This window comes from Patagioenas fasciata, chromosome 3 (genome assembly GCF_037038585.1).
Source record: "Patagioenas fasciata isolate bPatFas1 chromosome 3, bPatFas1.hap1, whole genome shotgun sequence".
In the NCBI taxonomy this organism is placed as follows: Eukaryota; Metazoa; Chordata; class Aves; order Columbiformes; family Columbidae; genus Patagioenas; species Patagioenas fasciata.
The window spans coordinates 64,705,139-64,721,646 of record NC_092522.1 but is presented as its reverse complement, the minus strand read 5'-3'; the positions used below and the strand labels follow the sequence as shown (position 1 = coordinate 64,721,646).

The following is a 16,508-nucleotide window of genomic DNA, read 5'->3' as shown; positions in this document are numbered from 1 at the left end:
AGGGAAGTGGTGCAGTCACCATCCCTGGAGGTGTTTAAAAGGCGTTCAGACGAGGTTCTTAGGGACATGGTTTAGTGCTAGAGTTGGTTAGATTATGGTTGGACTCGATCCTGAGGGTCTTTTCCAACCAAAACGATTCTGTGGTTCTATGTTTTGCTTCGCATAATTATATACACACCAAAGTTGTTGCCAGTACAGAAAACACAGCCTAAAGGTGTCCTTTTATGTAGTGGAAACTTGGGCCAAAGGCTGTATTGCTGAAAAAACTGAGCTACTAACCAACTCTGCATGCTGCTACAGGGGATGGTGGCAGTGGGGAGATGACACTGTAACATCTCCATAAGAAAGTTACCTGAGTTGCCTAAATAAATACCAATATAAGCTCTATTAAACATATTTCAGAACATTTATCTCACTACATCTTAGACTGCGTAAAATGTAGTCATGTAGCAACATCAACAGGGCTACATAAACACTGCCTTCTGCACATTAGCCAAAACCTGAGCCTCAGCCCAAACTCACCTTACACCACAGGCGGGTTTTAGACGAGCATCAAGGCTCCCTGTGGACGGAGAAGAAATCCAGCCCCTGCTGCCTTTATCTCACCTACCTGCATTGACAAGATGGTGTGCATACAAGCCAAGGCTTTCAAAAGCATTCCCCACACAGCCCATAAAACTGAGGGGCACATCAGCTGACCAGTGACAGGGACACGAGCTGGCCTGGCTCCCTCCTGCAGGCGCTCCATGCAAAATGCTGCTGAGTCCCGCAGAAGTTGCAGGCCCCAGAACTGTAACTTTCTCCAATGCTTTAATTTTTCACTTAGATGATTTCCCCATTGGTAAGCAATAAAACAAAGCACAAATATTTTCCTGTCAGGGTGGTGGCGTGAGGACTAGTTGGCCTTTACACGCAGCTTTGAAAGGGAAAGGACCTGCTGTGAGAGGGACACAGCGCTCCCTGTTCCATGTGATCAGCCCTGGGAGAGACACCAAAGCAAAACTCACGAGATGTTCAGCAGCTGCAGAATGTTTTGCGCTCTCTCTTTGCAACAGTATGTAGTTCAGATCAATATTAATAATATCTGAAATTATCTACTTTATTCAATTAGGCTTTCATTTAATTTTTAAAAAATCCAATGGTTGCTTAAACATATTTAGCACACAAAAATGGTAAAGTTTGCTGTGCACCAGTTAATCCCACCTTCGCTCCAGTGAGTGCAGCTGGATTCACCTTCTCCTCTTTATTCCCCTTCTCACACATGCTGCTTATAATCTGGTTCTCCAAGAATTTTAGTTTTCTGGGACAGGTTGCAAGTAAGAGAGAAGTAGTAGAAACACTCACAAACGGCACTGGAAAAAGTTTAGGATTATTTCAATTTTGTTTAGTCTCAGCAATTGAGATGACAAAGTGGGATGGATATGTAAGTATGCTTTAGTTGTTTCTGAAGTGAATTAGTAAATTTTTAATGAAAACTGGAGGTTAGTAGCTGGATGCATGGTTTATGGCATTCCGTGGGTTGCCATATGCTGCAGGACACATCTTTTGAAGGAGATTTTAATCAACTCAAAAGACAATATGGCAACTGGCAGCCTTTTTCTTTATTGAAGCAAAGTCACAGCATTTTCATCACTATTCCCCTCCTGTGACGGGAAGAGTTAAACAAAGGCCCCTGAAATTTACATTACTAACAAATAAAGGATTGAAGAAAGAGATTACAAGCATATTTCTCTAAAATAAATAATCTACAAAGAGTGCTTTTTTTCTTCTTAAAAGCAATCTAAAAATGTGTAAATTCTACGGTAGGGAGATCAAAAGATATTTTAACAACTTTCAATATTTACAAACAATACAAAAACTGAGCACGCCATCAAATGATGCAAAATTCTTCTTAAAAATTAAAAGCTTCATTCCTACTAAGAACCAAAAACTCCAGCCAATATTTCAGTTTTAATTAATGGTCTTCTTTACAATTGGAAAACCGTTAAATGTTTTTATTATCTGTAAAATATACAATAAAAATGAACCTCACTAAATTATTAAGGTTAAAAAAGAAGAGAAATACTGCAGGCAAATCGAAAAGGAAAGTAACTGTAACTTATTCTTTGGTAACCAAAAGTTAGCAAGTATCTGTATTTCAAGTGATGAAAAGTAATCATCTTCCCATTTTGACAAATGGAAGAAAGACTTCTGGCAAAACACAATTCCCAAGTTTCAATTTTGAAAGTCAGGCTCTACCTACAGCTCTGTAGTGCAAGTTCCCAAAGTCAAATTTTGCTTTCCAAGTCAGAAACATTAACCCTTCCAAACTCCGGCAGTACTCTGCTTCGTTCCTCTCCCACTTTTCCGCTGTCTGCTCGCATCCTCTGCACACATCCAGTCGTTCCAGTTCGCTAAGGGAATACTCAAGGAAGCAATTCACTTGGAAAGGAGTGTTCCACCAAGCGTACGTGTGTAGCTGCACAGCAGCTAATAGTGTGTTATAGAACTCTGCTCCCTTTTCCATGGCAACTACGTATTTCATTTTCCCTCGGGAAAATAAAAAAAAAAAGTACCTTGGACCAATTCATTACCTGGTGACCAAATTGTTTTAGCAGGACACGCTTCTTCAAACACTGGGGCACACCCCAGTAATGAGCCACGTAACTCCAGTACCAACCCTACCACCTTCTCATAGGTGATCGTGCCTCACTCAGCCTCTCTCTTCTCAACCAATGCACTACAACACAGCACCACCACATTGCTTTTCAAGTTTGTACCACAGGAGCCTTCCTGTTCCTCTTTCTCAGGCTTATTCCTCAATTTTGCTTGCACAATTGCAGTCTCAAGAAAAAAAGAAAAGCTTCACACCCCTACAGGCTCTGAGAAAACTCCCCCCCACAAGAAGACTTCTAAGGCTTTACACAAAAAAATGCAACTGTTAACTTTCTTTAAGCCACAGACCCCTCATTCAAAGCAAGTCCTCCCCACCCCAACCCCAACCATGCAGAACTATCATTGCTTTAGCATTTAAAGACACACATGCAGTTCATGGAATAAATGCTCAGCAAAGTAAACTTGTCCTGGTCTGGGCTTTCTTCTGGAATCTAGTCTTCTGTCATTTTCTAGACTAATATCCAACGCCTTTTGTCACTGCCTTTTAACTTTCTTCAGCTGAAGGGCCTAGATACTTCCTTGAAATACCTGGTTGAGTCATTAAGTCTACATGGGGTGGATCCGAGGGCTCCCTGCAGCCTGCCTCCTCAGCATATGGAAAGTCATTCACGTCCATTTCATCACTGTTAAACATGTCAAGCTGCCCCTCTTGCTGCTCTTCTGAAGTCCTTCGGACCCTGCCCTCGGACTGTTCCACCGCTTCCCCCTCTCCTTCGCTAATGACGGTCATGGGGCTGCTCTGGATGCGGTTGCGGACATTGTACTTGCTGCTGGCAGCAGAGGGGGGTGTTCGTGACCGGCCGTAGCGAGTGCCAGAGAAGGACATGCTTCTGGGCATCAGGCCCTCACTCTTGGCCCACTCTTCCTGGGCTCGCTTGCTCTTGCTGGGCGAGCAGCTGGCCGGGCTGTCGGGAAGGTCAGGGGAGGCATCTGTCTTTGTCCGGTGGAACCGCGGGTCCGTGTTCTTCAACATCTCTGCGGCAGACATGCGGGAACTGGTGTCGCCACGGCTGCCTTTCTTCAGCAGCAGGGCTTTGAAGTTGTCGTTGCTGGTGCTGCTCTTGCGAACGCTTCTCTGAATGGATCCGGCTTGTTTGAGGGTAGCTAAGGTGGGGGAAGCACCGGTGGGAGTTACGGGGGGCGACGGAGAATGGTTGCGGGTACGGTCGTCTTCAGAATCTTTACGGCCAAGGACTTTCCTTTTGGATCTGAGTTTGAGGGGAAAAAAAAAGGGACCAAGGGAAAAAATGAAACTTTTAACCTCTCCTAATTGAACTCAGCTTAGAGGGATGACAATGAATTAAGCTAAAGCACAGAGAAGAATAAAGGCAAAGTGATCTAAATCTAAAGCATGAGTAAGAACACCACCAAAACTGTACAGGCTCTAATGCAGGTATTGGAGGTATAAGCTAAGTTTATTGTTCTTTTTCTGCGAATCTGGAACAATGAAACCACTAAACCTGGCAACACTGATGTCCAAAACTCTTTAGTGAACTTAGTGAATCAGGTTTTCTGGAGTCAGTATTCAACTGCTAATACTAATGCATTATGAAGATTATATTAAGTGCTATCTGTCTGTTAGTTTGGGGATTTGATTAAAAATATGTCATCTAGAGTATGCTGGGGTTTTTGGTTTGTTTTTACTATTTCACTTGATGCTCTTTGGAGAATTAGAAGTGTAGCTTAGTGTGCTTGCCTTTAGAAAAGCATATTGCAATGCACTGCTGCTGAAGCTAAGACAAAGTAATGTGGGCCACATGTAACCATTCTGGATTAAATGATTTTTAAAAAAATCCCCTCCTTAAATGAATAGTGAAAATTGAGTTTTCCAGTTTCTATTAAGATGCACAAAATTCACAGTTCTGTTGGTGCTCTGTTATTGCAACTCTTTGACTAAATGATGGAGAGACCAACTTCCTGACATGAAAGTGATCTTCCCAAATCAAAGGGTGGAGTATTTTTTCATTTAAAGTGCAGGGCTAGCAACAACAAGAAATTAAGAAACAATCCTGGAACTGGGAATAAGTGGGAACTGGACTGCTATTGCCCCATTTTCACACTATCAGAAATCTTAAAGAAAGAAATGTATTACATGCCTGGTATCTGTGGCAAAGCTGTTTCGCTTCTTTGCAGGCTAAGCAAGAATTATTTCAAAGAGGTTGTATAAAGGCTAATTTTACATATGCTACTTCGGCGAAGGTTTAAAACAAGTCAGCAGACTTGTTACAAATACAAGATTATCACGCTGTAATTCCATATTAATTTTTATCACACATGTGTTCAATATAGACCACTCCCCTTGTAAAACAGGTTTCTGCTTAATGTGATCTTTACTTTCTTGAAGGCCTTGAGATTTTGCCAAGGCAAGCTCAAATGTCTTTATGCATTGTAGCCTACTGATAATATAAAAAACCCAAAACAAACCAAGCAACAAACAGAAAACAAAGCAGCAGGATCTGTCAGTTGAGTAGGTGGCAGCAACAGACATTGCCATAAACTCTGCCAAGGCTTTGGAGTGATTCTGTCTCTCTTAAGGGGTGAAGTTTATGTAAATATCACTTACGACACCCCTCCCTAGCAGCTGTAGCAGCTGCCATCTTCAGCTGCTGCTGCCTCCACCTGCCCTTCTGGAAGACAAATGTGATACCAACATCCATTCAGCCTGAGGGTGAATGGACATCAGAGACAGCGTAGGGATAAAATGATGACTTCAGTAGTGGCAAACATAAGAACCTTGTCTGGATTTAACTGTGTGTCAGTACCGTAGGCAGCAAGTGAAGCTGGTGCTTGGATGCTCTGTGAGTCTGTATGTGAGCATGTGTGAGCATTAGTTACAGGGAAAAGACTTCCCTTCATTAGTGTTCTGGCTTCCTGTGGGTATGTATCTGCAACGCTGGGGTTGTACTGCTGCCAAAACCCAAACTAAATTCCAAATAAACAGAAAGCAAAATTCAATTGCAAAGATCTGCAGGGAAAGACTTAGCTATCCTGGCTTGAAGTAAAGCAGTAGGAATGCGAATGCGGTGTGGAGCAGTCAGTTTGCTGTCAGCATCTAACCAGCTTTTCTCAGCATGTATGAATTATGGCAGAAACTTAAGAACCAAATTTGGTTTTGGTGGCTTTTCAGACAGAGACAGGGTACATATTCAAACGAATCTGTGACTTCAGGTTGATCTTCCTGCCCTTAACACACATACCACTAAATTTATTGTCTTACTCCAAAGCAACCATATTCAAAGTGCCAATCACTGAAGAATACCTTTTAGAAATGGGGGGGGGACGGGGAGTGGGAAACAAGACATTTCGTATTAATTAACAGCTAAGGAAAATAGTGGTTCAAGTCTAAAGCCAGCAAAAGCAAGGTCTTAATAACAAATGTGTCAAGCATTTTTAACTATTAATGTGTCACATCCAGTTCCATTGTCCATTTCCCCATAAACTCCTGAATTACATGTAGGTGCACACACACAGAGATCCACTCTCCATCTGCATAGATAACAGAGAAAGGCAACTGGCCAGAACATTTCATTCTAAAAACAGATTTGTCGCAGCCCCAGCGAGCACCATGCAACATGAATGCAACAACCATTTTTAGAACAGCTCCTACAGGCCAAGTCCTAAGGGTAACCGTAAATTACAAAAAGTCAATATCACATATTTGTAACTTTTGTAACATCTGAAACAGAATCGTTTCAAAAATGAAAAAATAGCACTTGGGTTCCAAGTGCTGCAGTCTCCCAGTCGCATTCTCACAACAGGTTTTCCCATCCCTTAGTACTCCTGATGCAGAATTCACGCACAGATGTGCAAACTGACTAAACACCTGGATAAACCTATATGGATGCTGCCAAGCACTTTCTGTGACCAGTTAAAAGAGATGAGGTCCCTCTGAATTTTGAAGGAAAAGACAAAGCCACAAGATGGCACTACCACTACACTGGTTCTAGTCTAAAAGCAAGCTCAGTAGTTCAGAGAGTGGTAATGGTCTTCTGTGTGTACTGTTTAAATGGTGCACACGTTTCATACTGTGGTTTTAAGCTTTTGTTGTTGTTGTTTGTTTTTTGTTTTTTTGACAACCTAACGTGAACAGCACAAAAATCTAGTTGCCTATTCAGGATGATTTTGTTTTTAAGGGAAATGAATAATGTCAATAATAGAGCCAGTATTGCACATTTCATTCATGAACCAGTTTGACACAAAACACCCGACCTCAGGCTGGATTATGGCAAACTATAATCCAGCGTTTGCCATATGTTTTGCCATATGACTGACATGTTGTGTTACTTGCCAGTTTCAGCCACGCTTGCCATGAAGCATTAGCGTTGAGCCTCTGTCCCAAACTGCACCATATAAGCAGCGAAGAGAGTAAAAAGAGATGGAGAAGAACGAGAATGAAAACAAAAAGATATACAGAAAAAGCAACAGTAGAGTTAATATGGCAGATTGAGAACAGTACAATAAATACTAGACGTAACTTGATATTTTAAGGGGCAGGATATTTATAATATCATCTACATTGACTCAATTTGGTAGCTTTTAGTTCAGAATGGGTTAAATATATTTTTAAAATAATAAAGCATAAATTCTTTCCTTATCTTTTTCATGTAGAGCCTTAGTAAAAAGTTGCTAAATGTGTGCTTTCTGTTAAAGCAATGACTGCTATAATGGGGTGCTTTAGTAAAACAATGTTAAATTAATTTTTGAGAGAACTACCTGACCCAACAGTATGGGAAGGGCAATTTCAGCCATACCTGTGAATGGCTGCAAAAAGATCCTCAGTAGTCCTTGGTCTCGCTGGTGTTGCCACTCCGTCTGCCTCTTCCCCATAACTATTGCTCGGCAGGAATGCACTATTTGCCGTGTCCGATTCAAACACCTCCACTATGCAGAGAGAAGGAACAATGCTGTCAGTTTGGCATGGGAACCTGACAGGCTTATAATCCTGAAACCAACCCATGCTGCCACTAAGGCAAAGCATCCGAGAGATCAAGTGAGTTCACCCTTGTCTTTATCGTCATTTCAACACTACTTGCTCAGGAAACTGTGGTGCACGAAATGCCTGCACTTGCACACGCACACAGGCGGGGAACAATGCTGAGAGAAAATCTGTATGGTTTCCACTAAAATGCAAAATCAAAATTAACAAAGGCAACTGTGTTTTCATAGCATGTTTTAATCCCAGCACAGTCAAGCAAAGCATCATGATCTTTCCACGTCTGCAATAATGAGAAGTCAGAAAGGAATTCTAAGAAATCTCATAAATTATTAATCTGATCCCTCTGAGTTTCTTTAGGCTTTTTAGTTTTAACTATCACAAGAGGGTCTTTTCTCTGCAGAAGCCCACCTGAATGCTCGGATTGCTACCCTCACTCTCCAGCTTCTTTAAAATAGCTACTGCTGCATCTGAAGAGCAGAAAAGAGAAAAGAGACTCACCACTTTCGTTCTCTTGAGATAGGTGCCCGTCAGCGTTACTGCCGCTGTCTTGGCTGCTGCCTGAACTGCTTCCTTCATCAAAAGCAGGCTGCTCCTCCTGCTTGGGTTCTTCTTGAACTGGTGATGCAGCAGGCTGCACCACAAAGGCATTAGCTCCCACTGTCTCAGAGAAGGTGAATCCGGCAGCTCCTCCCCCAGGAACCAGGCTGCCAGAGTCCATCTCGCTAGAACTGAGTCCATCTGTAAGACAATTTCTCGCCTCCTCGCAGTGTGCAAGCACAGTGTCTCTCTTAGTTGGGCTTGATGTGCTTCTGGCAGTATCACTCACTTCAGCTGTTTTTTCCACTCTGAGATCTAACTGTGGAGGTGGTACAACGAGGAACAGTTTGGGTTTCTTTGAAATAGGAGGTGGTTTCTTGCTTGGCAATATAACCTGAGTCTTGTTTGGAGATGCTGGTGACCCCTGAAGTGACATGCCAGAATGGAGGTCTTCGCTCTGCACTGAAGACTCAGGTGTGTCTTCAGCAGCTGTCCCCAATGAATTAGCTTCGGAAGGCTTGTTTAGACCTACGGCACTTGTAGGCTTTGGATCACTGTCAAGTGCAGGTATGTTATCAGAGAGAATGAGCGGAGAACCCCGAACCAGTGTCTGAACTGAGTTTTTAAATGAAGTGCCTTGAGTTTTCATTTCCTCTTCACCTGAGCTGTTACTGAGTCTCAGCGAGAGAGATGGCTTTAGGGAAGTCTGTGATGCTGAATTCACAGTACCCTTTTCCTGAGAGATGGTTTCGGAAGCAGATTCAGGTGATGGTTCACCTTCTGTCGCTTTTTTCACAGACCTCAGCTGCACCATTTGCAAAGCTTTGGTAGTTACTAAGGGCATCACAGGTCTCAATGCGTCTTGCTTGTTGAGCGGCTGTTTCAGTGGACTGTAGCAAGACTCTTCCTGGTTACGTTTCTTAAAAGAATACTGTGGGTATATTGTTGCACCTTTTGTTAGTTTGGGATCAAGAGGTGGTGCTGGTGGTGGGACAGCTAAGGGAACAGTAGGAGGAGGAGGAACAGGGGAGGAGAACGAACTCATGGAGGCTTCTTGCGGAAACCATGGGACAGTCTGGGCAAAGCAAGAATTTACATCGGCTTCTGGTGGAGGAGGGGGAAATGTAGGAGAGGCTGGCAATGGTGACAGATCCATGACTTCTGCTGGAGGAGGAGGAGGGGGAGGAGAAAGTCCAGGGCATTGTGGAGGAGGTGTTGGAAGAGGAGGTGGTGGAGGAGGTGAACCAGAATCCGGAGGAGAGCTCAGGGTGGGCTCCAATTTCTTCACACTTACACTCCCTTCAGTAGATGTATTTGAAGAAAGAGATGTGGAGGATGATGACATGGAGACTGAAGACAGGAGAGAAGATTTCCTTTCAGGCACTTTAGGCTTCAGCTTGGATTTCCCATTTCCTGATGATGCAGGTTTTAGAAGTACAGGCACTGGAGTAAGCGCAGTGGGTGTATTGGACTGGCTGGAGTACCCACTTGATGGCGAGGTGACTCGGTGGGATTTCTCCGGAGAAGTGCTCTTTGGTTTGGCCAGTCCACTGGGCACTTGTGGCGCAGAAGCCCTTGAGCCATCACTGAAGTGGCTGATGCTGTAATCACTGAGAGCAGACGATGTACTGGCAGAATGGGTCACCGGGGATTTTACCTGGTCATCTCCCACCGCGGCATAGTCGCTGTAGTAACCCCACTGGTCAGCATACTCCGACTTGATGCTACTTGTTTCGCTCTGAGAGGGAGTGACTGTGCAGATGGAGTAGAGGTTTGGAGCAGTGGTGGACATCATGCTGCTGCTGGCACTGACAGAGCTTTGGCTGCGGGAGCGCAGCACCCAGGGATCCTCATAATCGCTGCAGGGGCTCTGGGAAGGGGAGCTGCCATTTTTGCACTTGAGATTCAGCTGCAGGGAATGCTGGAGGGTGGCAATAAGGGTTTCATCAAGTACCTGTCCATTGGACTGGGCTTTTTTCTTGGGCACCCTTCTGAGTGAGTCTGTTCTGGATGGTGGCAAAGGTGGCTTCTTTGCCTTTTTCAGAGAGATGTTTCTTGCAAGGGATTTGTCACCTTGACCTGACTGGTCATCCTGATGTTTCTTCTCCTTTCCTTCAAAGACATTTATCACGCTGTCTCTGGGGTTCCCAAAACCATTAGTACTATTGCATGAGACGTCTGACTTCAGTCCGGAGTCCATATGCATGGAACTGTAATAAACATCATGGTCCACAGAATACAGAGAAGTGGAATCATCTCTGACTGAAGTCCTCTCCAGGCTGCTGCTGCTCAGGTTGCTACCGGGAGTGGCACAGTCTGGTGTGGTACAAACCACCTTGTGTGAGGGAGTCTCACTGTTTTCTGCAGATTTGTACAGCCAGTGGTCCGTGCTGTTCACTGCTGCTTGTGCTCGCTCCCCCGAACAGCTGGATTCACTCCTACCATCGCTGTCCTGGGAAGGGTTTGGTAAAGCAAGATTGTTCCTACAGCTGTAGCTCATGCTCTGAGCCCCAGCCTCTGCGTTTCCAGGAGTGCTGAGAGAGACAGCAGAGTCACCAAGAGAAAGCATCATGACAGTATTAGATGGGATGGTATCTGAAGTCTGTGAGTGACGTGTGGAGCTGCTCTCGCTCCAGTTACCGCTTGATGAATGATGATCTTCTTTCCCACTGACTGCACTGCTGGCAACAGGATTGTCTCTTGGCTTTGGGTAGGCAGTGGAGCTGGTAATTTTGCTATCCAATGATCCAACACTCTGGGCAGTGTGAATAACGATAACTTCTGAGGAGGATGACAGTGTTGCGTTGGGTATGATGCTGGTTGAGTAGGTGGCATGAGGAGAGACCACGCATGCCGGGCTTGCGGACTTTTCGCCATCATAACTCCTCACCTCTTGAGACTTTGGCCTCGACATGGTGCCTGTTGTGGGATTATTCCTCAGATGCACAACACCATCATCCAGTTGCAATTTACTTATCTGGTGGGGTAAAGTGCCAGCGATGTCTTCTGCCTGCCTCGAGATGCTCTGTGTCTGCTCTAGGGACTGCAGAGACACTCTCGCACCAGCCCGAGGCAAGCTGTGAAAACCCATGTCACTGTTTTGGCGAGAAGGAAATATAACTGCAGCAGAATCACTCATCACTGACATGTTTCCAGATGAGCTGGAGAACTGAGACATCTGGGCAGCGATGCCTTGTCCCTTCTGCGCTCGTATTCTTCTCATGGAAGGGGGCACAACTTTCACGTCCTCTGTCTGGCAGCTGGTGTCCCTGGTTTCAGAGCGCTGCGCAGCGCCACGATAGCTGTCCAGTCTCCCTAGCGTGGAACAGTGATCCGGGACATACATCGAATGCCCTCGGAAATCACTTTGGCCAGGCCCAACTGCTGGAGTCAAAATAAAAGAATTATTCCTTGAAACATAAATTCCCATTTATCTTCTCACTCATTTAAAAACAAAGAAACCCAGCAAACTGCTTGATCCCCAGGCTCTTGAAGGTTATGCCTTTGGAAAAAGAATCTGCAACAATGGATTTTTGCACAGGCATTGTGTGTTTTCTGCATTTCTCTTCCCTTTTTCTTTATTATCAGGAACCTTCTGCTTACAGAATCGTCTGCGTTCCTGCTGCACATTCGACACGTGAAATCCTCTGTTTATGACATGGTAATAATTTCCATAGTAATCAGTTATGTCAGAAACCAAGTAGCACTGTTTGACTTCCAGCAGGCAAAGCAGCAGGAACAGACAAAAGCCTGAGAAACATGAAGTGTGTTTCCATGCTAATGCCTCATGCAATAAAGAAAAGGGGAAGGAAATCTGAAGACTAATGTGAATAATCATTTCTGCTTTTTAAAAGCGTTACACTTCAGCAAAAATATCTCAGGAGACACGTATAGCTCTCCAGGTCTTGCAATTCATCTGAAAGGAGGCTAACACAATGAAACATGCATTGTTTTACCACAAGTAATACATATGCTATCAGAGCATTTACACATAGACATTATCCAGCACTGAAAAGAAAACTATTTACAACTACTTTCTATTTATCACAAAGGAAAAACTCCAAGAAATGGGGAGAAGAAACAGCTTGTACTCATGGTTGTCTCATCCTCAGGACCACCAGGAAATAAAAAAGAACTGAACTTAATCATATATTGATACTAAAAAAAAGTTGAGGACAATAGAAAAAACAGTTTCATTTCAAGATACAGTTATCACTGGGTCAGCAGAAAGGACTCTGGGGTTCTTTTAAATTTATGTTTTTATTGGTAGCTGCCTTTTAAAATCACAAACCAGAGCACTGCTTTAAAATTAGCCTGCATATGGCTGTTGCTTTTCAGTTCAGTTGCGTTACTGTATAAATAGCAGACACGAGAGGCGGGCGTGCTGCTGGAGATGCTCGTAAAGATGCTGCATGTGTCGCTGCTGGGGAAAATTGGTTATTTCAAGTCTCCGCCTTAAAGCTAGTCTCAGGAGCAATGAAGTAGCATTCCTGACAGGGCTGTTCTCCGTTCATATTTACTATATGGAACTGGATTAGGAGGATAGGTATTCTTATCATGCAGCTTTAAACACCACTTAAAGAACATTTAATTATCCTTATTCTTGGCAGGCAAAAGAGGCATTTAGGATAAGGAAAAGAGAGCTCTGAAAAGGCTACAGTGAAGCAGCACACACAAAAAGATTGTTTACTTCTTTTCCCCAGGCACATAAGTAGTCTTTTAGCAGCTTGAAGCCTATTTAGCTTGCTTTGTGTAGATTCTCTTGCTCTGATGAAAACGTAGCCTCTTTCTGCTTCTGGTAGAGGTTTGCAGCAAAGCAAGATACTTGGATGCTGACAAACATCTTGGATAATCTAATATGAGATATTGTCAGAACAGATGGACTACTGCAGCCAACCAAGAGAAGTATTTGCATATCCTGTATACAGTTATTAAGAACTGTACAGTAAGAAAAATAATTTCATTTTGCTTTCCATGTGTACTCTTTCTATAGAATCGGGTTAAGAGAGATAAAAACATCAAAGTAGAAATTATGAATGTTTCTGGAACCATGATATCACTGATAGCAACTGATAGCCAATTAAAAAACCTGATCATAAAAATCTGCAGACTAGGTTATATAAATAATGAAAGAGATGGGGTATTTTTCATGTTCCTACCACTTGGAAATACACACACACACACACACACAGCACATACAAGACAGAGGATGGGGCTTGTAGAGAGTGAAGCTGTCAGCACTACAGCAAGTAACTAATGCCATCACATACTGACCTGTGGCTGAGAGCACCTTATTTCAGTATGCAATACATTGGTTTTCACAAAGGAAGCTAAATGCACTCCACAAGCAGCATAATGCGCACAAACAGTTTATGCCTGTTTAAAACGTTACTGCTGGGGAAGGCAGATGGCAAAGCAGGACAACACTGGACTTGTGAACCTCCCCCTTCGTCCTTCCAAAACCAGGAGTGTCAGAATGCGTTACTGGGACATCCTGTTCCTTGCAAATGCACAGCGATGCTTTAAAATGTCTGAAACACAAAATTAAACCCTGGCGCTATATCTAAGCTTCTAAATGAGAGAGGCCAAGGACTCTTCTTATGTCAATCCAAGCCAAGCTCTTTTCTGGCATGGGTGGCTGTAGCGAAATCCCCGGGGAGCAGCCTGTGCCCCATCCCTGGCAGCCCTGCCCAGCCGGATCCCGGGCGGCTGCTGGCCCAGGCCAGGGCAGTGCTGGAGCAGTGGGTTAACACCAGGGCAGCACCAACAACTGCCCTCAACGCTGTTGAGCATCAGTACTAACACTGTGTTTGTTACTAGAAGAGATGTGGTTTAGGGTTCAGCCTGCTTTGCTCACAGAAACTGCATAAATTGATTCTACAGTACACTTAATTGCAGCCTTTCACCACTTAAAAGGAGCCTATATGAAAGTGGGGGACAGACATTTTAGAAGGGCGTGTTATGACAAGGGATAATGGTTTTAAACTAAAAGAGGGGACCTTCAGGCTAGACATGAGGAAGACATTTTTTACAATGAGTGTGGTGACACAGCAGCACAGGTTGCCCAGAGAGGTGGTAGATGCCCCATCTCTGGAGACATTCCAGGCCAGGCTTGATGGGGCTCTGAGCAACATGATCTAATTGCAGATGTGCCTGCTCATTGCAGGGGGTTGGACTAGATGACTGTTGAAGGTCCCTTCCAACCAAAACTATTCTAGGATTCTATGAACAGCAGTAAACCTTCATAACCTCAATACTGCAGGGATGCCCATCAGGGCAGGTCTTTGTACCAGCGTGAGGCCTCCGGTAGTTAGAACAGTGCAGAGCCCAAATAAATACAGGGTTCAGAGGGGGTAAGACAGCCCCATCTCAGAAGTATAAATTACAGGGCTACATCCTTCAGTCATTATATGGGATATGGTCAGAGAAGGGCTTTTTTACAGCTGTTGCTATTACAAGAATACAACTTTAAGGTTTTAAATATTTTTATAGAAATGCAGCATATTCTGAAATTACTTCAGCTTTGTTTTTGGCTTTACATGTATACACAATCTCATGTAAGGCCATGAGGATTTACTCGCCCTTTATAATGCAGCAATTGCTCTTTTGACAGCTCAGTTTCCTGAAGAGGGAAATGAGAAATCTGCAGGGAAAGTAGTCAAAAAAAAAAACCAACCAAAGGAACATTTAGGATTCAGGTCATCTCTTAAAATGTTGAGGGTTTTAAGATTTTGGTGGAATTCAGAGGGCGGTAGTGATGAATACTGTGTTTGCAATTTCCAAGTGTACTGTAAAACCCTCACTCGCTTCCAGAGTAACGCTAAAAGCAAGGGTTTTCAAAAATTCTTAAAATCGAACTGCTTTTGTTGGTAGTGCATCTGGAAGATGAGCACTCCAATTCTAAGGGACAGCTCAGACCTTCAGTTGACTACTACATAGAAAATGCTATGTCTCTCAAAACCCTCTACTTAAGTAACAGTCAAAACTTACGAGATGTCCCTGCAACATCAAAAATTCTGGAACTGAAACAGAGTTTTAAAGAATACCATCCACAAGTCCATCTAGTTGCAGGGGTGATGTCTGAGCAGGCAGCAGCAAAAAACTATTGCAGAACTGGACATCAGGTTACAGATGCTGAATGTTATGAAGTCAGAAGTGGCTGCAATTTTGTGGTATGATATATGCGGCTGAAAGTAATTAATAATTATTTTGTCCGCATTTTATATAATCCTGTGTCCAGTAGCCCTGCAGCCAGTGCTATGTCCACCACAGGAGACCTGAATGTACACTCCTTTCTTCTTTATTACCCTACTTCTTGCTATGCTGAAAATATCTTTTAGGGCAAATGCCCTTCCCTAATGCCCACATCCAGTGTAGATGCCAGCAGCAAGTAAAGAACACCTACCATCTGGAACAAGTGAAACATGCACAACATATTTAACATCTCTTGCATGGAAGCACCAAGAAGAGGTTCAAATGCCTATCTTAGCTCCAAGCACTTGGTCCAAGACAAGCATATACAGGTTACACCAGTTTTCCCCGACTCTGGTAGTTACTGGTGTTGCTCATCAGAGACGACAGGGACTGAGACTGACTGAAAATTTGATGGAAAAAAGAAAGTGTAATCCCTAGGGCCAGGTCCTAGCTACTAGAAGACCCCTTGTCTCACTGTGACTCTGGCTGATCTGGTGGCAACTTGCTGCAGAGAATCAGCAGAAAGGTCCCCTGCACTGACATGAGCAAAGAGAACTGAGGATTTGAGAGGATAAAAAGTATGTTGATATCACAAAGAACATGCTTGTTTCAACTAGTATATAGAAGTAATCTCTCTCCCCAAACCACTTCTGACTAATAATTTCTACTACAAGCACTTGTCTCTTGTGCCACAGGCACATTCCTAAGATTTTTTGCTTTCATCTTCTCACACCCTGCCTAGTAACCCTCGTCCAAACCTGGTGACCTGGCCAAGTCACTGTGGAGGCACCACAACAGTCTTACAAAATAACTCAGAGATTCTTCATCTATTTTAGTCCAGTATTTAAAAAGCAAATTATTTTTAATAGACACTCAACAAGAAATGGACAAGTACATCAAGCTTATGGCAAGATTAAGGAATTTTCGCTGTGCTCCATGATGCATGTGTAATCTCTCAGAAGGGAGAAAATGAAGCAGAGAATCCTGCAATAGTTCTCAGATCGACAGCTAAAAACATCACGAACCCTTGCATATATCACTGCCACCCTGCAAGGAAGAATTTTGACGAAAACAGAGGGAATTTAATTTTTCTCGATTCTGTTCATTTTGCTAACTGAACAGCCTCTGGTTAAGATCATATTCCTGGTATTTCTATCTTTCATTCTTGGATATGTGCGTGGCATTT

General features: G+C 43.5%; 1 protein-coding gene across 11 annotated transcripts in view; it reads right to left on the bottom strand.

The window, feature by feature from the left end:
- Nucleotides 1-1,583: 1,583 nt before the first annotated feature.
- The window catches only part of NHSL1 (NHS like 1), a 178,354-nt gene continuing 163,429 nt past the window's right edge, over nt 1,584-16,508 (bottom strand). For 8 of the 11 annotated variants that reach the window (XM_065835776.2, XM_071806489.1, XM_065835778.2 and 5 more), the window contains 3 exons: nt 8,090-11,512; nt 7,407-7,536; nt 1,584-3,863 (listed from right to left, as the gene is read on the bottom strand). In XM_065835776.2, the coding sequence (XP_065691848.2) occupies nt 3,140-3,863; nt 7,407-7,536; nt 8,090-11,512 (4,277 nt within the window). In that variant the 3' untranslated portion in view covers nt 1,584-3,139. Of the gene's footprint in view, nt 3,864-6,943; nt 6,996-7,406; nt 7,537-8,089; nt 11,513-16,508 lie in introns of all 11 variants that reach the window. The other 3 variants (XM_065835777.2, XM_065835779.2, XM_065835785.2) reach the window with 2 other exon arrangements.